Below are 23435 nucleotides of genomic sequence, written 5' to 3' on the forward strand. Positions count from 1 at the left end.
ATCGGTGGCTGACTAAATACTTTTTTGCCCCACTGTATTACTAATTTAATACATGTTTTATATTAAGACGTGTGTAAGATTTTAGGTCTGTAACAAATGATTACTCACATTATTAAATCATCTCTTGAATGTCTGTTTAAAGTGTCAAAAAATTAAATGGTTCCAAATAGTTATTCAATGTGGATGTCTGAAAATGCTCTAGATTCTGGGAAATTATTATATTTTTTCCATTGCACAATTCAGCAGACTAATCTATGAAGCAAATATTGTAAAATTTTAAATTATTATAAAATTAAAAAAAAAAAGGAAGATAATGATTACAGTCATCCAGACGCTGAGATGATATGTTTTTGTTTGAATGACAAACCCAAAATATTGAATTTACAATTATTTAATACTAAGAAGCTGGCTTTTAGGCTCTAGCTCAGACAAAAGAAGTCACCTCTTTGCTCTAACATATTGGATATGTTTTACAGTTTTAGACATTTTATACATTTTTGCTACCGAACAATAGATTTATTTCAGTAGGGACCTTATTTAATAAACTTAGCAAATGGTTAATTCCAAAAACTGCCCTCTTTGACTGAAACCAAAAACACTGTCCTAAACAACATGTTCCTCTTCATTCACCCACAAATTGAATTGTTTAATTGTAATTTATTTCGACATGAAGTTTTGACATTTTAAATGTTTGTGTGACCAGACTATTAATAATGTATTCCCCTGCCTTTTCCTTTGGCATTTGCCACTTGTTAAAGCTACAGCATGAGATTTTTTATTTCAGTAGGGACCTTGTTGTATATGTATGTATATGTGTATACACGAATTTTGAGTTTTGTGAGTGAGGCTTGCCCTTCTAACCAATCAGAGAATTTAAAGGACTTTTGCTAGTGACACAAATATGTTTCTGAAGAGAAGAAGGTAAGGGGTAGATTAAATAGGCTGGATTGATTTTCTTATTTTTTATTTTTTGTCCTTTCGGCTTATCCCATGAGTTCAGGGTCGCCACAGCGGATCATCGTCTGCATGTTGATTTTGGCCTGATGCCCTTCCTGACGCAACCCTGCACAGGGGAATAGGCTGTTGGGAGGGGAATAGGCTGTTGGGGTTCAGTGGGGTTCAGTGTCTTGCCCAGAGACACATATAGCCAGGGCCAGGGATCGAACCACTCACCTTGTCGTCCGTGGACGACTGCCCTTACCAACTGAGCTACAGCCGCCCCTAGCTTGGTGGTTGATTGTATTTTTAATAATGAAAATGTCAAAATTCAACTCAACTTTATTAAAATTCCCGTGAGTTAATATTCACAACAAAATCATTTTAAGGAACATTTTAAGGAACTTTACATAAAGTCAAGACTATACAAGGATGTAGAGGAAACCCAATAAATCCCCCTTGATCAAGCCATAGGAAACAGTGGAGAGGAAAAACTCCCTTTAATGGAAGAATCCTGTGGAACCAGGCTCAGGGTTTGCGGTCATCTGCCTTGACCAGTTGGGAGTGGAGAGCAAAAAGACAAGAACAACAAAACATTGGGTGGGTTGGTAAGACCAATAGCACTGGAAAAACATACAGCTTCAAAGCCCGGGACACGTGCAGAAAGGGACAGAGAGGGAGACAGACACGTAGAAAGACAACTGCGAGAGAGAAGACACAAAGTCAATGTCACGCAGTGGTGGCATATAAATGTATAGAGATAAGAAAGAGTAGAGGAGCGCATTGCACTTGGTGGTCCCCCAACATTGTAAACCTATTGCATCATAACTAAGAGCTAGTACAGGTTGATTGAGCAGCTTTAACTATAGGCTTTACCATAAAAGAAGGTAATAAGCCTAGTCTTAAAAGTAGAGAGAGTGTATGCTTCCCAAAACTGAACTGGGAGTTGGTTCCACAGGACAGGAGCTTCATAGCTAAAGGCTCTCCCTCCCATTCTACTTTTGAAAACTCTGAGAACCACAAGTAGGTCTGCATTCTGGGATTGAAGTGGTCTAATCGGATGATATGGTGCTATGAGGTCTTTTAAATATGATGGAGCTTGAACATTAAGAGGCTTTGTATGGGAAGAGGAGAGTTTTAAATTCTATTCTAGATTTTATGGAAAGCCAGTGGAGAGAAGCTAATTGAGAAATAGACTTCCAGGTCTTTATGTCTTTTAGGCATGCTCGAAGTGTGATTAATTGGTTAGTATCCTTTGGTTTCACAGACAAATATAGCTGGGTATTATCTGCATAGCAGTGGAATATTTCCTACTAATGTTGCTTAGAGGTGACATATACAAAGTGAAAAGTATTGGTCCTAACACTGAGCCCTGTGGAACTCCATTAACTAATTTTTGTACTTTTGAAGATTGATCATTGAGATGAATAAAACATGTTGTTAGCATTAAACAAAGTGGACTAGTCAGTACCCTTGGACCAGGTGATTAGAATACAAAGAGGGGTGGATGAGTGGGAGTGGTACTAGGTGGGGTTTTTCAAGGGACAGGAGAGAGCATGGAAGAGTGAATGTAACAGCAAGGGCACACAGTGTGACACAGAAGAGAGAAGAGGCACAAAGACACTGAATTTAAAATTAAAAATGTTCATATTAATAATAATGTAGATCAAGCTGAGTACATCATCTGTCCATGCATATTTTAGAAACTTTATGCTGCTTTAACCTTGTCCTGTTAAAGGGCCAAGAACAAAAAAACTGTATTCTGCAAACAACAAACAAGTTTTGACTTCACCAAATGCTATAGTACAGTATTCTGTGATCAATTGTGAGCAGTTGTGTGCACAACACTGTGCATAAGCCTCATCTCTAACCCATAAGTTCCTTTTAAAATTTAGATAACCAGATTCATTTCATATCTCGAAATCTGTTGGTAGATGTTTCCATGATTGTTGTGTAAAGGAGCTATCAGACACCTTTAAGGCAAAGGTCACATCCACACTTTACATCACTTTACACTTGGTGCTACTTACTTCCCATGGTGCTTTTGGTTCATAACAGAGAGTTCATATCCTCTTCTGCCATTTTCCTACAGGAAGAAGTTCAAAGGAAGTGAAACTGTAGTCATATTTGTTATCCTGTTGGTCACATTGAACTTTTCAAAACTGAACACTGCACGAGTTCCTGGCAGGGAAACAGACTCTTTTCAAAATGCTGATGTTATAGTTCTCACCCAGCAGGTCAGCTAAGGCCCGTTTAAGCTTTGTTTAATAGCTCAGCTTAACACACTCAGTATGCTACACACAGCAAATACACAGTTTAGATTTGCTGACGTCACTTCCGTAGTTTCGAAATGGCGGTCTGTTCAAACTGTGTACACGTTTTCACGCAGTTGCAAGAAACAATCAAACTTTTGGAAAACGAACTAAGAAAAAAAAATGAACTTATCTTGGGGTTTTCCAATGTTGCCACCACACAAGCGAAGCACCTCGCAGCTCTTAATACCTCGAGCTACATGGAACAAACAGTTTCTATCCACCCAGCTGTTTGTTCAGTGACCCAGGACACCGATGACACGCTGCCGTGGTCTGGCCCTGTTGCTACTGCTGGAATAGCGATGCCAACCCGCGGCCTTCTGGCCCTGTCGGATGACCAACGGCCTGTCCCGACACGGGCCTGCTCCTCGCCGCTGACACAGGAGGCCTGGATTACGGCTAAAAGGAGACATCGGACGACACCTGCTGCAGCTAATCTTGTCAACCAATCCATTGGACCACCTTCCCCGGTCCAGATGGAGAACCGTTTCACTATTCTTGAAGAGCTGGAAAGTCCGACTTCCCCGGCGGCGGTTCCCTGTGACTCCCTGCCTCGTGAGATACCACACGGCTCCACCTCCCGCGGGCAGCGCGGTCGGGGCCTGCTGCCGGGGCCTCGCCAGACCAGACGTGCCACCGCCACCAACACCATGCCTCCAGAGAGGAATCCACATGCTCCTCCTCGGCGCACCTCTCCACCGCACCGTCCTCCCGGTCCGACCATGCTAATTATTGGCGACTCCATCGTTAGAGACGTCCGCTTAAAATCAGCTAAAACGTTTTGCTTTCCTGGAGCCACAGTCACTGACATAGCGGAGAAAATTCCAAACCTGATTGAAAGACATCCTACGGCAACAAAAGTAGTGATACACGTTGGCACAAATGACACCAAACGCCAACAGTCTGAGTTGCTGAAACGTGACTTCGTGTCATTTTTCAACTCACTGGAGAATTTCCACGACAGACGGTTCTTCATTTCCGGCCCAATTCCCACGCTGGGTCGCGGTGTTGGCTGGTTCTCCAGACTCCTCAGCCTGCACACATGGCTTCAACCACAAGTCTCCGCACACGGACTCTTCTACGTAGACAATTTCAATCTTTTCTGGGATCGTCCTCAGTACTTCAAGCAAGATGGACTGCACCCGAACTTTCTGGGATCACGGATGTTGACTGAGAACATTGTCCACAGCATCTCAGTCTCCGGAGACTGACTGACCATTGAAAACACCTGTGGCTCTGATGTGCTCACCTCTCCTGCATCCTCCGCTCCAACACCCGACAACATCCACAGGTATAAACAGTCCGAGATATTTATAGAATCTGACGTTACCAGCAGACAAAATGCAGCTGTTATGGACTCTAATTTTTCACACAGGGAATATTATTATTTTGCTGAATGTTATGATCTTAACCACACTGCTATTTGCCCCATAGAGACTATGTCTGCTCCACGACCAATTAAACTTTTTAAACCAACAATGAACACAAGGGGAGTTAATCATAAAAATCTAATACAAGTTAAGACTAATGCTCATACTGAACCAACACCCAAAACTATTAAATGTGGATTATTAAATATTAGATCTCTCTCTTCTAAATCTCTGTTAGTAAATGACTTAATAAATGATCATCAAATTGATTTACTTTGTCTCACTGAAACCTGGTTGCAGCAGGAAGAATATGTCAGTTTAAATGAGTCAACCCCCCCAAGTCATATTAATTATCATGTTCCTAGATGCACAGGCCGAGGTGGAGGAGTAGCAGCAATATTTCACTCTAGCTTATCAATAATTCCTAGACCTAAACATAGTTATAACTCATTTGAGAGTCTTACTCTTAGCCTTTCACACGCAAACTGGAAAACTCAAAAACCACTATTATTTGTTATCATGTACCGTCCTCCAGTCCCTTATTCAGAGTTTTTGGTTGAATTTTCTGATTTTCTATCTGATTTAGTGCTTAGTACAGATAAAGTCATTATAGTGGGTGACTTTAACATCCATGTAGATGCTGACAGTAACTGCCTGAGCACTGCGTTTAATTCATTACTAGATTCAATTGGTTTTTCCCAAAATGTAAATAAACCCACTCACTGTTTTAGTCACACATTGGACCTTGTACTTACATATGGCATTGAAACTGATAATTTAATAGTATTTCCTCATAATTCTCTTCTGTCTGACCATTTTCTAATAACATTTGAATTTACAATAACGGACTATACAGCAGTTAGGAAAAAATTCCACTACAGCAGATGTTTATCTGAAAATGCTGTGAATATTTTTAAAGAAATTATCTCTTCATCTTTTTCACCACCATGTGTCAATACTATGGTGAGTAGCCATCTTACTCCTGTACAAATTGATTACTTAGTTGACGATTCTGCAGCCTCATTGCGTATGATACTAGATACAGTTGCCCCTCTGAAAAAAAAGGCAGTGAATCAGAGGAGCCGACCTCCATGGTACAATTCACAAATGCACAGCTTAAAGCAGGCGTCACGAAAATTAGAGAGGAAGTGGCGTTCCACTAATTTAGAAGAATCCCGGTTAGCCTGGAAAAACAGTTTAAAAATGTACAAAAAAGCTCTCCGTGATGCCAGAACAGCATATTATTCCGCACTAATAGAGGAAAACAAGAACAACCCCCGGTTTCTGTTCAGCACTGTAGCCAGGCTGACTAAGAGCCATAGTTCTGTTGAGCCTAGTATACCCTTAACTTTGAGCAGCAATGACTTTATGACTTTCTTTACTGATAAAATTGCAGCCATTAGGGAAAAGATTCACCAGATCCTCCCTACAAATATTACAGATAGATCTTCATGTACAACAGCTCTAGAATCCTCAATAAGGCCCCAATCCATCTTAGACTGTTTTTCACCCATAGATCTCACTGAGCTAAGTTCAACTATCGCCTCCTCAAAACTAACAACATGTCTTTTAGACCCTGTTCCAACCAAATTGCTTAAAGATGTTCTACCTTTAATAGACACTTTCATATTAGATTTGATTAACCCATCTTTAGAAACTGGCTATGTACCAAAGGCTTATAAAGTTGCTGTAATCAAACCATTACTTAAAAAACCCTGTCTTGATCCAGGTGATTTAGCCAACTATAGACCAATATCAAATCTCCCGTTTATCTCTAAAATCCTGGAAAAAGTAGTTGCAAAACAATTATGTGATCACCTTTACAGGAATAATTTGTATGAAGACTTTCAGTCAGGATATAGAGCTCATCACAGTACAGAAACAGCACTGGTAAAAGTCTCCAATGATCTTCTCCTCGCTTCAGATAACGGACTTGTGTCCGTACTCGTCTTACTAGACCTTAGTGCCGCATTTGACACCATTGACCACAACATTTTATTACAGAGACTAGAACATGGATTTGGGATTAAAGGAACCACATTACATTGGTTTAAATCTTATCTGTCAGACAGATTCCAACTTGTTCATGTTAATGATGACTCTTCTTTATGCACCAAAGTTAGCTATGGAGTTCCACAGGGCTCTGTGTTAGGACCAATACTTTTTAATCTGTACATGTCACCTTTAGGCAAAATTATTAGGAAACATTCCATAAACTTCCACTGCTATGCAGATGATACCCAGCTCTATTTATCTGTGAAACCAGAAGATACTAACCAATTAGTCAAACTTGAAGCATGTCTAAAAGACATAAAGACCTGGATGTCCTACAATTTCCTACTTCTAAATTCAGACAAAACTGAAATCATCCTCTTTGGGCCTAAAAACATGAGAAATATGCCGTATAACAATATAGTTACTTTAGATGACATAACTTTGGCCTCCAGTACTGCGGTGAGGAACCTTGGAGTTATTTTTGACCAGGATTTGGCATTTACGTCACATATAAGACAAATCTCTAGAACAGCCTTCTTCCACCTACGGAACATTGCTAAAATTAGAAGCATCCTGTCTCAAAGTGATGCCGAAAAACTGGTCCATGCATTTGTTACTTCTAGGTTGGACTACTGTAATTCCCTACTTCTGGGGTGTCCTAATAACTCCCTAAAAAGCCTTCAATTAATCCAAAATGCTGCAGCAAGAGTGCTGACTGGATTAGGAAAGAGAGATCATATTTCACCTTCACTAGCTTCTCTTCATTGGCTTCCCATAAAATCTAGAATAGAGTTCAAAACCCTCCTCCTTACATACAAAGCTCTTAATGGTCAAGCTCCATCATATTTAAAAGATCTCATAGTTCTGTATCGCCCGATTAGACCACTTCGATCCCAAAATACAGGCCTACTTGTGGTTCCCAGAGTTTGCAAAAGTAGAATGGGAGGCAGAGCCTTTAGCTATCAAGCTCCTCTCCTGTGGAACCAGCTTCCAATCCAAATTCGGGGAGCAGACACCCTCTCTACTTTTAAGACTAGGCTTAAAACCTTCCTTTTTGATAAAGCTTATAGTTAAACTGCTCACTCAACCTGAACTAGCTTTTCTCTATACATTTACTTGTCACCACTGTATACCATTAATTCTATATCCTACAACCTGTACGATGCTTTGTTGTTGCTTTTTTGTTGTTGCTTTTTTGTTGTTTTGTTGTTGCTTTTCTTGTTGTTTTGTTGTTGCTTTTTGTTGTTGCTTTTCGTTGCTCTTTTCTTTTCTTTCTCCACTTTCCACTCACCCCAACCGGTCAAGGCAGATGGCCACCCACCCTGAGCCTGGTTCTGCTGGAGGTTTCTCCCATTAAAGGGAGTTTTTCCTCTCCACTGTTGCCTAGGGCTTGCTCAAGGGGGATTTGTTGGGTTGCTTCTACATACTTGTGTAGTCTGGACTTTATTCTGTAAAGTGCCTTGAGATGACTTTGTTGTAAATTGGCGCTATATAAATAAAGTTGAATTGAATTGAATTGAATTGATTGAAGACTGTTTCCATTTAGCATGCAGAACAGAGAGCATTTTAGTGAAGAACAGAAATGAGAGTGAGAAGGATACACAGTGTGTCACTGTATGTTTTGGTTTAGCTACTGTTACACCTCTCAGACCTCAGTACACACACTGTTGTTTTTTTTTTTGTTATCTTAAATTTGAGAACAAAAACATGGCCAAGTCCGGTTCTCATAATCATAAGTTCAACTTGGAGATGCAGCATAAACTTCTGGTATTATCAAAGCCATCTTAGCTTAGAAGAGGTGACATGAGCCACAGCTTTGGCCAACTGACACCAGACTTACCTCCCGCAGCGACGGGGCGTCTGACTGGAGTATCTGTTGACGAGGGAAGCTGTGACAGGAAAATAAAAAAGAAATACACATGAAAAAATCTGCATCAGAAACTTGCCTCTGCCTTTCTCGTTTCTCTGTATGTCTCTTTGTATGTCTGTCAGGTTTTCAGCAGTTCTGTCTCTCACTTTCGGTGTCGCCGTGTTTCTGTCTCTCTGCTTTGTGATGCAGGGCGGGCCAGGTCAGTGTAAATCAGGGCTGTAAAGCCGGAGGAGGATTGGATCTATTTATAGGCTTTTCTGCTCTGGGCCACACTGACCCAAAGTCTCTGTCTGTTTTCTTTCTGTCTGCCTGTCAGTTTCTGTCAGTCTGCCATTCATTTATCTAGTCTGCGTTTTAGCCTGTCTAACACTCATATAGACACTAACCTCCCTCACTGTAATTTTCTCCAACAGTGTCTTTAAGGTGCTCACACACACACACACACACACACACACACACATGTCTTGTTTCTGCAATCTTCATGTGATTTATATCCAACAGTTGAATTAATTATTTAAGCAAAACATTTGCTAAATAAATATTCTGCATTTCTTTTATTTTAATCAAGTACTACTGTAGGAATTTTAATTCTTTTGAAATCACATTACTTAAATTGTGGTGGTTTAAATTTATTTGCAGTTTGCCACCACAAAGGTTATTTAATGTAATAATAAAAATGGCATATCTGCATTCTAACTTGAAGTCTCTCTGTATCATCACTGGGTCTTCAGTATGTGAGTCTTCTGTCATTTTGTCAGGGAAGCACATAGTTTTATCCAACATGTTTCAGAAAACGAATCATGGAATCTGTGTATCCAAAAGTAGTCTGTTTGTATTCAGGCTTTGTTGTTTTACGTTTGTGTGTGTGTGTGTGTGTGTGTGTGTGAGAGAGAGAGAGAGAGAGAGAGAGACAGGGAACAAGGCTGAGAGCCATGCTTTCAGTTGTGCTCCCAGCACTGTTTTCATTTACATGACTGAAACATTGCTAACAGCCTCAAATGGAATCCGTAGGTTGCTTAATGGTTTTGCTTAAATGAAAAAAATGTGTGTAACAACAGAGTGTATCTCATTGCCATTGCCATCAGTCAGAAACTAAAATGGCATCCAACTGAGTGAGTGACATTTTAGTATTTAAAGCTGTTGCCATAGAGCTTCACTTATCTTACAGTATTAGTATAAAACTTTATATCAATGTTTATGTGATTTGCAACAAAATGTAATTACTAGGTCGAAAAATGCATTTGAAATGCAGCCTGTATTTTTGTGTGTGGATGTATTTATTGGGAAGTTCCACGCAGAATTTTTTTCTAAATGCAAGACTCCAGCAATTTCCCATCTGGAGCTATTTTCTCGTATGAATTCTGGTTAAAAGCTGGATAAACAGGTCTGGAAATTGTCCAGACACACACGATTGTCTTTGTCTGGTGTGTTCCCACTCGCTTGCTGCGAATCTATATTTACCTGCTCTATTAACACATGGGTTGAGTTGAACACAGTTCAACTCACAGTGTGTGTACGTAAAATTAACATAATTATGATGCACATACAGCTGGTACAAATATTCTTTTATCATTAGAAGTAATAACAATGGAGTGTGAAAGCAACGTTGCAAAAGTTTGCATCTCTCTTGTTAAATTAATTAAACATGAACTTTCTTCTGATTATGTTTTGATATTGGTATTACTATGTCGATGAAAAAAAATCTCTTTTTGCGGACAGGATAAAGTCTGTTATTTTGTCCAGCTAATTTAACCATTTGCTTTCTCATGTACAACTCCTCTAAGTAATGTCTAAGTAAGTTCAGGGTTGCAGTCTATGTCTGAAAACAGCACAGTAGTGGTCTCAGGTTACAAAGCTCAGTATCACCCTTAACCTTCACCCTTAACTTGTTTCTGCCTTAAGGGTTTAGACATTACTACTCATCCTCAGCAACCACCACTGGACAGCCTTCTTGTGATGGTTTCTGAATTGAATTTCTGAATGAAGTTGCTTTTCTATCTCAGTGAACAAGCCTGATGTATTGATCTTCTGATGGTGTGGTCCCTTCTGGCATGCCTGATCATGCTTTGGATACAACTGATCCTGTTTTTACCAAGCCTTTTAGATTGCTACAAACTGCCCACCTAGAAGCTTTCAGTCTGCCCGTAATTTAATGCTGAGAAAGCTCGTCTTTGCTTAAAATAAAATGATCTTTGACACTTTTGCCGGTTTTGATGTTTCCCATTATCCTGACTCTACTTTAGTCAGCAACATTTGATGGAAAACCTGAGGCACAGCCATATTTGTAACAGGTAAACAATGGCTGCAAGTTGATTTACTTGAATAAGCCTCTGACATCAAATCCACTAGAGTGCCTACTCTTTTAGTGTGCTCTCTAGTATGTACAGTTTATTTCTTATATGTGATCCTATTGTCGTGCGATCGTGCACAGTTTTCTCTTTTATGTTTTTAATGTTGTTCAGCCAAATGTAACAAACAAGCTGAGGTTGCCCTTCAGGTTCATTTTGCAGGTGTGGAATGGGTCCACGCATACCATGAATTCTGGTATGAAAACAAATGGTTCTGTAGGCTGCGTCCATTCAAGGGAAAGCAGAAACCATGGATGGGCCTTTAAAAATTCTGCTGTTCATGAAATTCTCTGGCACTAAGAGCACTTCAGAACACAATTTATAAACACTCTGTCCTTCACCTCGATCTATTAACAAGATGTAATGTTAAAAACAAATTCCAGGCAACCAGAGTATAATTCCCCTAGATTTATGCTCATTGGATAATTATTTTGGCAGTATTCGGTAGGTTATGTTTTTATTTTAAATTGCTTAAATATTGTTATAAATATAGTAGATATTTTCACTTGCATTGTGTTGATTTGTGGCTGCTTTGGGTCTTAAGGAACGTTTAGTGTTAGTATTGTAACGTTAGTTCTATGGATTGTTTTACTGTATGTTGCTACTCTGGAACAAAAGCAGCTGTGCATAGGGGACTATGTAATAAAGTTGTTTTAAAATGGAGGAGCTGTTGTATGTGTATGCTCTAGTTGTTTCTGATCAGCGCCTCCTTATGCTAATATCCAGCTATGCTTGGGGAGCATGTTGCCAGGTTGACTCTAGTCAGCAGATGATGAACAGTACATGGCAACCGTGATCTTTGTTGACTCAGGCTGCTCAGTCCCAGAGGAGATAGGACTTTGACGCAGCTGCGGACAGACACGCTGACTATTTAAACACAAGTAGTGACAGTTGCAATCTTGCCAAAGTCTGTCAAACATATGACATGCATACTGTAAGAAAATATGATGCTACTTATTTTTCAGTAGTTTGCCATTGCCAAGTTAAGAATTTTCTTTTAAAATGTCTCATTTGAACTGCATGAACTCCCAATTAAGCAATAAAATGTGCAGATAGTGTAGAGCAAAAGCACCACAATGAGTGTTGGCATTTATTGTAAAGTATTGTCTGCCTCTGTTCCTGTAGGCAGTAGTTAATTGATGGATCATTTTTCAAACACTGAATGTTAGCTGAAAGAAGCCATCTATCTGTCTATCCATCCATCCAATGCTCTGGCCTGTTCAAGGCTTCTAGATGAGGTAGTAATAGGGGGATGGCTGGATGGATAAATGAATATGATGATGTCCCACGCCGCCGGTCATCACTCAATTCAATTGGTATAAGTGCTGTGTGTTCTTCTATCCAGAGCACACACCAGGACACTGCAGCCTCTTGTTGAAAACTCTAACTCTCTAAAGGGGGCATGTGTATGTTGGTGGGGATAGTAAAAGCAGGTTGTGGGTTTGACTGCTTCACTAAACCCTGAACTGAAGAAAAGTAATTAAAAAAACTGAAGGAATTGTGAAAGTGAAAGGAATATCACATAGTAAGTTTGGCTGCAGACCTGCATCATCATATTGGAATGAATGGACATTGACCACAGTCACATCCATGACAGTAAGTCAGACTTCTCTGAAGAGCTCCAAGTTCAACTCAAAGAGGGGTCTTTAATTAGTCCTCTTCTGGCCCTTCTAATTACTATCTATTGGTTGTGTTTCTTCTTTGGCCTGCTGTTACCTTCTGTATTTGACACTTATCAGTTTCCGTTAAGCTCTTGTTCCTATTTTCTATACAGTTTGTTTTTTTGAAGCCTGTAGTCGTGTTCTCATTTCTTTTTTGAAACTCTCCACTCAGCTTCTAGTGTTTCTAAGCAGCCAGCTGCCAAGAATGTCTCTCTTCACAAACATAATAAAGCCGTCATCTCAGGCCAGCATTGAAAAATAGTCCTATTTTTGCAAGTAGATCCAACTTCTAAGAATACAGGCAGCCAAAATAGCCCATTATGGCTCTAAGAAGAAGGTTGTGGAATCTCTTGAATGTTTTGATTTGTTATCCTCTGAACACACTGGTCAGAATAAAGCTTGAGTGCATCTTTGAGGTCTCTACAGAAGCTGGGATATTAAACTGAGCAGAACAGGCATATATGTACACGTCTGTCTTCAGAAATGTGGGATAAAAGCTGCACCTGATTGGCTTAGCCCGTGGGTCAGAGGTTTGGTGTTCTAACTTGGGATAGTGTTTAATGTTACACTGCTTTTTCTTGCAATATCTTGTTAGTGATAAGGACAAGAAATGAAGAAGGCGTCATTTCACAAACCTTTATGACACACATTTCAAGTAACTTCACATCCATGGGTACCACCTGTAAATCAGGGATTGATTTTATAATTAATTAACTGAAATGTATTTACTTTACAAGCAAAGAAATTCTCACTCTCTAGTTCCAGGCTTTTAAATATGCTGCATTTTCTTCAATTGTAATTGAATCGTTAGATAAAGGTAGTTACTTGCAGTTCTCCGTGTTATCTGTTATTTGTTTTTATAAAAAAAAAAGGTTTGGTCTACAAAATGTCAGAAAAGCAGTAAAAAGTTTAAATTGCTGTGAGTGATCCAACAAGGCAAAGCTTAAAGATAATTGGATATTAAGGAAAAAACGGCAGCAAATATTTGGCTTCATCCCCCCTTAGGTACCTAAAACAGTCAGTTTATCAGAATCTAAAAAAATTCCATATCATTACATCATCATCATCATCAGAAGTGTTAGGTCTATATTGCTGTCCAGATATAGCCAGTGCCATTATAACTGAAATGTAATTTTAATGTCATACAGTATGTTTTAAATGCTTTGTGTGCACACAAGAGCACAGGTTACTGTACGTGTTTACAAGGTAGCCATGAAATTGATTTTCCATTCTTTGTAAAGGTCCCGCAGTGTTTGCTGCAGAGGAAGGAAGTAGTTCCTATTCACTTTTCCTGCGTATGTTTTTACAGCCTGTTGAGAAATGTGAACAAACGGAAGCTTTCTCTAACCTCTGGGCTACCCAGAACACGCACTATTAGCTGGGGTTCTTTATTATATACAACTAGATTTCTTTCCTCTTCAGTGATGTTCAAATGTGAGGCCTTTTCTGCAAGTGTCAAATGTTTACTTACCGTATAACCAAGTGACTCACGGCTTTCTCAGGAGAACTGCAACAGATTAGAATTTCAAGAGTTTATTTGTTAATGCTCCTAATAAACCAACAGCTGTAACTTCAGTTTGCACTGGCTCATCTGAGTTGAACTTGTCAAAATGCACATGTTTCAACAAGACTCTTCTCTTGACTTCTCTTCACTTGTTTTTTTCATTTTCAAAAATTCCTTTCATCAGCTATTGTTACAAGAATATATTCAAGCACATCATAAGATTACATGCTTAGTCAAGCTGGTAGTAACACAGATGGCAGCTGTGTTATTTTAAATTAATTTATCACCTCTGATTCATTTTTTCCTGTGGTGTGTTTTCCATTTGTGGCAACAGCAACATGGGCCACTGTTAAGTTTGCAGTTATGTATTTCTAAACACATCATAGACACATTTCTAAGGTATGTGTTGTAAATGAAGACGCCATTAAATTTATTTATTGTGATACAGTGGAGTAATAGTTTTTTCTGTAGTAACAGTTTGTTCTGGTGCTGAATTTGATGTACATCTTTTTTTTTTAACAAATTCTGTCTGTGGGACCCATTAAAAAAGCCCTAGAATAGCTGAGGTTGTGACATTCAGCAGCTGTTTTTTTTTTTAAGATTGACCAATTAATTAGTTGCTTTGACAAATACAGTAATATCAGAAATTTGTTATCAGTTTATTTGGGCCAACACTCCAGATTTAACAGATTTTTAGTTTATTTGAAAAAGAAATGAAAATCAGCAAATGATATATGTGAACCTTTAACCAACAAACCAAATATTATTGTCTGGACATAACTAAAACAGTTGGATTATCAACATAGTTGCAGATTTTTTTTTTATGTTGAACACGTGTTTAATTAACTAATTATATTTTTCTGTTTTTCAACTGTTGGATGAACCATATAGGTCAAAACGAATGTTACAGAAGACATTTGTGACATTTCTCACCATATTCACATTTTCTTTTAAATATACCAAAGTACTTTAATATAAATTGAAAGTTATTGCTAGTTGCAATACTGGTGTTGTTGGTTATGATCTAAACACCACAATACTGTGAAAAGCCTTGCATGGGCGAGAGGATTAGGGATGCCCAATTTGTCCCTCTCTTTGGCACATATACACACTCATAGACCTAAATGTAATCAGCCCATCTGTCCCCTGAGTCCAGCAGCTGGTGAGTGGCAAGAGAGTCCAGTGTGAACTTGACCTTTGACACTCTGCATCAGGAGAAGCCCTCCACTGTATCTAGCTAGTGAATCTGTCCCACAGCCATAAACATCCAGCTGTAAACACACATGTATGTACAGCCTCCCCTCACCATTAGAATCATTAACTGGAGACTGATTATATTAAAGCTGGACGCACAAAACAAATTTCACTAAGTGCAAAAAGCTTGTGCTAGGGGCTTGTGTGTGCACGTGTGTGCGTGTGCGCATCGCAGGATGTAGCTGTCAGGCCTTTCTACTTGTACAAGCAAATTAGTTGACATTAGTTGACAGGGCCTTCTAGCTTGTCTGAGTGGCTGTGTGTCTTATCTTTTTGACATCCTAAGACCATTTTCTATCCCCTCATGCTAAAGTTGTTTTAATTTGGGTCTTGAAATGGCAAGTTTACAAGAAAACTATTGTTTGAAGTGGAGTAGGAGGAAAAGAACACATTAGAAAATTATTTAATGAAGTGTGTTTGTCTGTTTGTGATGCAGCTTTTTTTTTTTTTTAAATCAGTTGATAGTTGCTAGTGGAGTCATAAACTGTAATTGTCCCATTTGACTCTTAATATTACTATTAAGGGAACTTTGCTCTGGCTACACAATTTGCACATGATAATACAACATTATATATACACCTGAACTTTACTGTAATCCACCTTTTGAGAGACGGAGAAGTAGGGGTAGCAAGTAGTTTCCAGCACCTGTATGTCTACAGTTGTGAAGCTGCAGGAGCTGGAAGCTGGAAGAGAGTAACATTAGTGGAGTCTGCAGCTGCTTTGGCTCTGATTGGCTCTGTAGCAGTAGCAGCTGTAGAGTCAACTTAACTTCCTTAACTCATATTTTCTTGTTATTTATACTTATGTGAATACTTTTTTGTTTGGTTCAATAACAGCATTTTATGTGGATCGGCTGTTACCCCAGTTGCTAGAAGTGTTGATGTGTTAATGTACATTATGAGTCTTTGGGCCGTGGTCATAAAAACCCGACTGAAGTGAGTGGTGCATTATCTTAACTGCTGACACAAAGAAACTGAAAGTTGAAGTAGAGGCAAAGGCCCAAATTTAAACCTCATCAGCCTGAGTGACTTTTCAGGTGATGTGCTATAATATCAGCTAAACCAAGTATAAATATACATTTTAATTTACAATCAAACAAGAAGCTAAATATTAGTTTAAAGTAATATTAATTAAATCTTAAATACCTGGACTTTGATTGTTTATAATTAGCAAAATCTGTTAAAATTTTTCCTGCTTATGGTTACCATCTTGCACTGGTTAAGAGTTTTAAGATAGTTTTAAGAATTCTAGCGGAGCAAAATTAGCTTACCCTATTTGCAGATCTTTTTTGCTCAACACGAGGAATTGTGACTATGTTTAAGCATATTATCATTATTTCATGCAGGGCTGTTTTTGTGTATTTATTAGCATTTAAATATTAAACATCTGTTTGAAAATGAAGCAGTAGCTGTTTACAAAGTGCCAAGTCGCAAAGGTGATATAAAACAACACGAGGTGACAGACTTTATGCTGGCCTTTTGTTATATACATTATGTTGGCTTTGTGTTCTTCTCTTTCCCCTCAGCTAAATTGATTTACCAGAAGTGAATTTTTCCTGATATGTTATGTCACTGTAGCTCATATGTTGGACAAAATCTGAGTATCTACTACCTTAAATGCTTCTCATCCTGGTACTGACAGTTTATTTACAATTTTTCTTTCTCCGCCCTCTTCTGTCCTCAGATCATCAGAAACTTGAACGAGAAGCAAGAATCTGTCGTCTATTGAAACATCCAAACATAGGTGAGTCACCTTTAAGAGCAGACAGGCTAATATATTGGAACAGATGTGTTTATTCAGAAAATCAGGAAAAAGATGTTTAGAGGTAAATATTTTCAGCCACTGTCAAGGACTCACTTGTTTGGATTTTAATCAGCCACGAGACTCAGATCAAATCAGTGACATCATGGGGTCACACTGTGTTTTCTTGAAACTGGCTTTTTTTCTTTGTTGTTTGGAGTCATACAGACCAGACTGCTGTCTGTGTATTATAATTACATTAATTGCAAAATCAATATAGTTTAGGTTTTATATACTGTTCTTTTTTCCTTCTGACCTTTTAATATGTGACCTAATATGACTCAACATACAGAAATCTACCACAACATTAATACCACCTGGTGCTTTTAATGTTGACGTGGACAACACTCAGCATGGACACTCTGACTTAGCTCCGTACTGTGTATCCTGACACCTGTGAATCATGGCCAGCATTAAATATTTCCCACGCTAACCCCTTGGAACAAACTTGGCTTGTGCATTTGATTGCTATGAAGATACTTGTTTGAGATCAGTTAGACCCCAGAGAGGTATAACTCCCTGTTTGACAGTTTGGAGTTGGACAAACCTCCAATTACATACAGTAAATCTAACTGACTAATTTGGGAAAAAGGAGGGGCAGTGGTGGACAAGAAGTAATGTTAACATCAATTGCAGATATGAAGTGCCACGAAATTTACTGTCTTCATGATTTACAGCTGTGGCCTCTGACACCCCAAACAGAAGTAACACTATCTTTTGCAGATTTATGCAAAACCTAATCATTCTAAAATGTCATACAATTGGGGATAAATAATGAATATGAAATAAAAAATAAAGTGTCATGCTGAAAAACAATGTTCAGTAAGTTTTTAGGTTGTTAGCAGGGTCCTGAAGTATAGTCAGGTGACACATACTGTCAGAATGCTACTGTATTTCACTCAGTATATGCACACAGTTGCTACTTTTAGGCACACCTAATGAAATTAATGCAACTTTCCTGTAGTAAATCCTGTGTACATAATGTTTATAATTCTCTTTTTTTGTTCAAACTGTTGAGTAATATAACATATTATTGTGCTCAAGTCCTTTGCAGTCATGACTGCATGAAGTCTGTGACCCACAGGTGTTTTTGTATCTTCTATATCTTGTATCTTGTTGTATCTTCCTTGGAGATGCTCTGACAGTCAAGCTATATTCACTTCTTATTTTTTATTAAATTTTTGTTGGAGGGATTGGGTCCTGATTAAATCAAACACATGTTCAGTTGGCCCCACATCAGCTGGCTGACTTTTCTACCCCCTGAACGTTCAAGTTTTTTCACGAATGTTTTTTCTCTTTTAAGTCTACTTGCAGTTTTTTAAAACTCAGAGGTCCCTCAGACCTACACTGCTTACCCAACATGGAAAAACCTGATTTTCCTTTCAAGCTGAAGTCTCATGGCACTAGCCCGGATTTTTGTTCTTCCTGTTAGGCGCCCCTGCAAACTACGGGTGTTGGGGGTAGTAGTCATATAAATAATTGGTCTAGACTGTTGAGGCTATATTATCTGATGCTGTTCTACACGTCTCCTGCTATAACATCACACCACATCTCTATGGTGATACCCTACAGCAATATTTCACTGTAAGTTATTTCAAGACTCAAAACACAACTTGTCAAGACAAGTTGGAAATGATGTCATGTCACAGAGAATTAATGAACCACAGAAATCCAATATTTACTACAGGTAGAATTCTGATTTCTAACCAATGAGTGTGTGGTCATGTTGTATTTTTAGTCTTTTGCACTTTTTTAGAGGTGAATGCAGCATCACACTGTGCTCTGGCACTGCTACAGAGTTTGCTCTTTATGACAAAATTCCAAGTTCCAAAGTAACGTTACTTGAGAAACAGACTGTTCTCGATGCAGAAACACCAATAGCTTACTTTGCACTACTTAATCTGAGTAAACCTACATAATCATGTATGTCAGTCCTCACAGACGGACAAAAGAATTTCAGTGTCGGGAAATGTTTCGAGTGCTGGTTGTTTCAAGCGCATACGAGCACAAACTTCACGTGACGATGAAACACATTTTGGTCAAAACGAGTGGTGGGAACACAGAGGAAACTGCAGACTACAGTCTAAATTTTATCCTCACCACATAATTTCCCCATGGATGCTCACCATTTCCTGTGGGTGCATGGGCTCCTGAGCACCCACGGAATTGGCGCCTCCGCCTCACGGCCATTGTTTCATTTTAGAACTCATGTGCTGGAGTACAGAGCAACAACTACTTCTTTGTCATTTGTTTGAAGTTAGGGTTCATCTTGGCGTTGCTCAGTTTAATATCTCTGAAGCAAATGGCCTCAGATCATAGGCAAATCAGTCAGTTACCTGGTATGTCACATTGCAGGATATTTGCATTGTGCAACTGGCCGGCAGCCAAAGAGGTGAAGTGACACTGTACACCAGTGCATGCACAGTCAGCTCGTCTCACTGTGCAGTTAATGCTCTGAGCACTGTGTTTACTTTGTGGGTATGTGTAATGCTGGATGGTTAACGGTCACTAGATAAAGTCTTTCCCTCAATATTCACATCATGCGTCATGTCAGTTTATCAGTGGAGAGCAGACAAAAGTGCTTTTCCTGACAACTGTTTCTTCATTGTTAGGTCAGTGTTTTGTTTCACATTTCAAAGGTTTGTCTGCAAGCTTGATAGTCCCCAAATTCTACAACTTTGGAAATACAGAAAAACATTCACAGTATTGTACAGTCTTTTCAATTGCAGACATTTTTTTAACGAGTAAACGTTTGCTCCCACAATAATAATTGCTGTATTCACTAATTTGGACATATGTGTGGTGATATGATGTTTGGGTCTGACCTGGACACTGTAGACATTGTTAATGTCTCATCTCATGCAGTTGACAGTGGTTTCTTTTTGTTTTTCTGTGTCGGAAGGATGTTTTTATGTTACATTCTGGTGTATTTACAGGAATACTCTCCAGAGATGGTGCCAACACAAGCGCATGTAGCTTTTTATAGAGAAGCTGTATATTTTCATATGACGCAGAAACGTCTGTTTGTGTAAAGATGTGGCTCACGGTGCTGTACGGCACAACGATAAAGCTAAAACAGGATTTGGATACACATAATTGTTAGTAGCTTACATTGTTGCTTTTGTCTTTGCTTTTGTCATGGGATTATCCTTTAATCTAATTTAAGTTTTTAAATTTACGTTTCCTAAACTTCCTATAAAGTAAAACTGTTGAAGTTCTGAATGAACTTCAACAGTTCAACAGTTCTGAATGAACTGAAGGTCTGTTTACAGGTCTAGATAATTAGCATTGCGTGTGTGGAAATAAGTTATTTGTGGCTTCAGAGTTCCAATAATTCGCCTCGAGAGATGTCAGCATAGTCATTATCAGTTGGTGGTCTGAAGGCTGCAACATTTAAGATTATGTCTGTGTCAAATCTGTACATACGGACAAGAATCACACACATTCAGTGTCATATTCAGTCATTATCTTGTCCATCACAAAGTAACGTCCTTAAATTAGCTTTAGATCATTCAAAACAACACTCCATGTCTTTTCACTTTAGAGCTTGTGAGAACCATCATGTTTTTAAGTTCTCTTCAGAATCAGACTAATCTAGTAATAGCTGCGTGTGTCTCCCCAGGGTACATTGCAATTGCTAATTGTAAACAATATACTGTAGACACTTGTCTTGATCTTGTTTGAAGGGGAACCCACAATGTTACAAAGCCCTGCTTCAACAATCAGACTGCTTATTTGTTGTGAACCAGTGCTATGTTTTAGTTTTATAAAACTGTGTGTGTGCCAATCTATAAAAGTGATTAACTTATGACATCTGTTCTGTCACTGTGTGTGTTTGAGCGAGAGAAAAAGGGAGAGCAAACGTGGCCACTAATACAATACATGGCCACTAATACTCACAAGTGTCTTATAATACTCTGCCACAGCTAATGCTAAAAAGAAACATACATTTAGACACACACAACACTGTATGATGGCTGCATAATACGTATGTTTTTATTTGTCTCTTTTTCTTAGTCATCTGAACTGAGTTCCTGCTTTAACATCTTCACATTTCCCCCTCTTTTCCTCCCTCGGATGCTCTTTTCATGCCTGTTTTCAGGGGGAGAGCTTGTCGGGATTTCTTTTATCTTAATGGAAGCCGTCTGAAGGAGGAAGAAAGAGTTAGATACCACATTTTTAGGCCTAATTCAAGAACTCAGACACCTTCACCCAAGTTGACACAAACAGTTTTTTTTTTAAATCTTACCTGTGAAAACCCGCTTACTTGGGTGCTACATAACAGAACTGTTAGATTCAACATCTGCTGGTTAAATAAAGCTGTGCTCAATAACAGTGGTGTTCACTTGTCGTTGTACAATCAAGTTTTCTGTTGGATCTAATTTTTTTTTTGACACAGAGAAACCCTTAAAGAGAAAAAGCCAATCTATAAAAGGGATTAACTTATGACATCTGTTTTTTCAATTTAGTCATCCAAATGTGGATTTGCCAACATGCCAGGTAGCACTCAGGCTTTACAAACCTAATGTTGAAGTAAATTTTTCCACGGAAGGAGGGCTGTCAACTGTAGCCCATATTTATTGTTGTTTCTTAGTGGAAACATTCGTGGACACAGTTTTAGTTAACAAAATCATTATATATCTGTATAAAATTACTATGGTTTCTATTAGGACCAGCTTTTATCTTGAAGTGTTACTTTAATGGTGACCCAGTAGTTTGCTAAGTCTTGTAGAACTGCAAAAATGAGATGACTCCTGAGTAACATACAGTATGTGTGGCTATTGTTACATAACATACAACATGGAAATGAGAGGAGTTCTTCTCTTCTGTTAGAATCCATAGCCCATGTTCAGATGGATCATGTCTGATCCATGAATCAACCAATAGATGTTCTTGTTCAATGACATTTTGCATTTAAACAGTCCTCTTCATCATGCTGTTCACATTTTGATGTCATGAGACAAAGCGCCTAACAATTGACAACTTATTGAGACATTGACATTATTTGTTGGGATATACCCACCACTTTTGTTAGCTTTTGTTTCAATAAATTAAGATGAAGAAATTACCACTGCATACTTCTATTTAAATGTCATAAATGCTTTTATCAACTTTTAATTCCTAATCATAAAACCAGACAGTTTTGGCATTCCTTTCCCTTTTCACACAACAGAACGTGACCATTTCCTCGACATATTTTTTTCTTCTTTGCTGCCACATGTTGTATTTCTCTTTGTGGTTTTATGCTGTTGTAAATGTGTACGCATGTGTATACAGATAAGCCTAAAATGAAGAGCCACCCAACGCTAGGTATAATGTTCAAGTGCACCTCATGTACATTAAGTTCCTTTAAAGTGATTGTTCATAGGGAGTTTCCATATAGGACATATCTTGATAAGCAGTCTTCCTACATGACAGATTTCTAAATGAAGTGTCCCTCTGTTTCTTCTTCCTCACTAGTACGACTCCATGATAGCATCTCGGAGGAGGGTTTCCATTACCTTGTCTTTGACCTGTAAGTAAATCACATTAACACATGGACACACACGCACGCACATGTTCGGGTCACAGGTTCAGGCTGCAGTATTGTTGCAGGACAAACCTTTTTATTTTCCATGACTGTCACCATTAAGAGCAGTATAGGATATCAGCTTTTCCCCTGGGCTGTCATGATGGAAAGGATCAGTTTTTCCCCATATGTTATGTAAATTTTATTCATTTACTTTGCCATATTTATCCCATAAGTAAAAATGATGTGATGGGGATGTTGAAAGGAGCAAACTTTATTTTTTATGTTGTGAATTGATTAAAACATTAAAAGAAAATGTGATGTATTTTCCACATCATTTCTATTTTCTCTATCATGACTGCATACAAACTCCTACTGTAAATGTCTGGACCTAAGCATGAAAACAAATACTATAAAATATTAATATTCCCAACTCAATAAATACAGTCTATTGTCTGATATAGGTTGCAACCATTTTGCTGGAGCCATGCTGCATTTATATTTCCTTTATTTTGATTACGTGTTGCTAGTATTGAAACACATTTCAGTGTTGCCACTGAAATGTGTTTGCATTCAGCTCCACAGTATGTGATTGTGTTATGTAGAAATCGGCACATATTTTTGTTTATGAAAAAAAAAAATATACTGCTAAATTGTTGAAGGTTTCAGGTCAAGTACATCAGATTTTTTGCATAAAATTTAGGTTGGTGCAGGAGACATGTTCCTTCTCATCAATTCATCACGTAAAGTTGATATACTTCCTTTATTTACATTGTCATTGAAAGGTTTTGTTGGGATTTTGTCTTCATTTTCCTCTTGATCTGTTCTATAACAGTAAAGAGAAGTAACATAAGTCTTTATTTTGTGTCTGTTTAC

At 38.4% G+C, this 23435-nt stretch overlaps 1 protein-coding gene across 50 annotated transcripts in view; it reads left to right on the forward strand.

Annotated features, from left to right (window-relative positions):
* Positions 1 to 23435, forward strand: part of camk2g2 (calcium/calmodulin-dependent protein kinase (CaM kinase) II gamma 2) — a 73323-nt gene that overhangs the window by 17783 nt on the left and 32105 nt on the right. For all 50 annotated transcript variants that reach the window (XM_067514741.1, XM_067514706.1, XM_067514757.1 and 47 more), the window contains exons 3-4: positions 16934 to 16993; positions 22511 to 22565. In XM_067514741.1, the coding sequence (XP_067370842.1) occupies positions 16934 to 16993; positions 22511 to 22565 (115 nt within the window). The remainder of the gene's footprint in view (positions 1 to 16933; positions 16994 to 22510; positions 22566 to 23435) is intronic.

Source organism: Channa argus, chromosome 1 (assembly GCF_033026475.1).
Source record: "Channa argus isolate prfri chromosome 1, Channa argus male v1.0, whole genome shotgun sequence".
Lineage (NCBI taxonomy): Eukaryota > Metazoa > Chordata > Actinopteri > Anabantiformes > Channidae > Channa > Channa argus.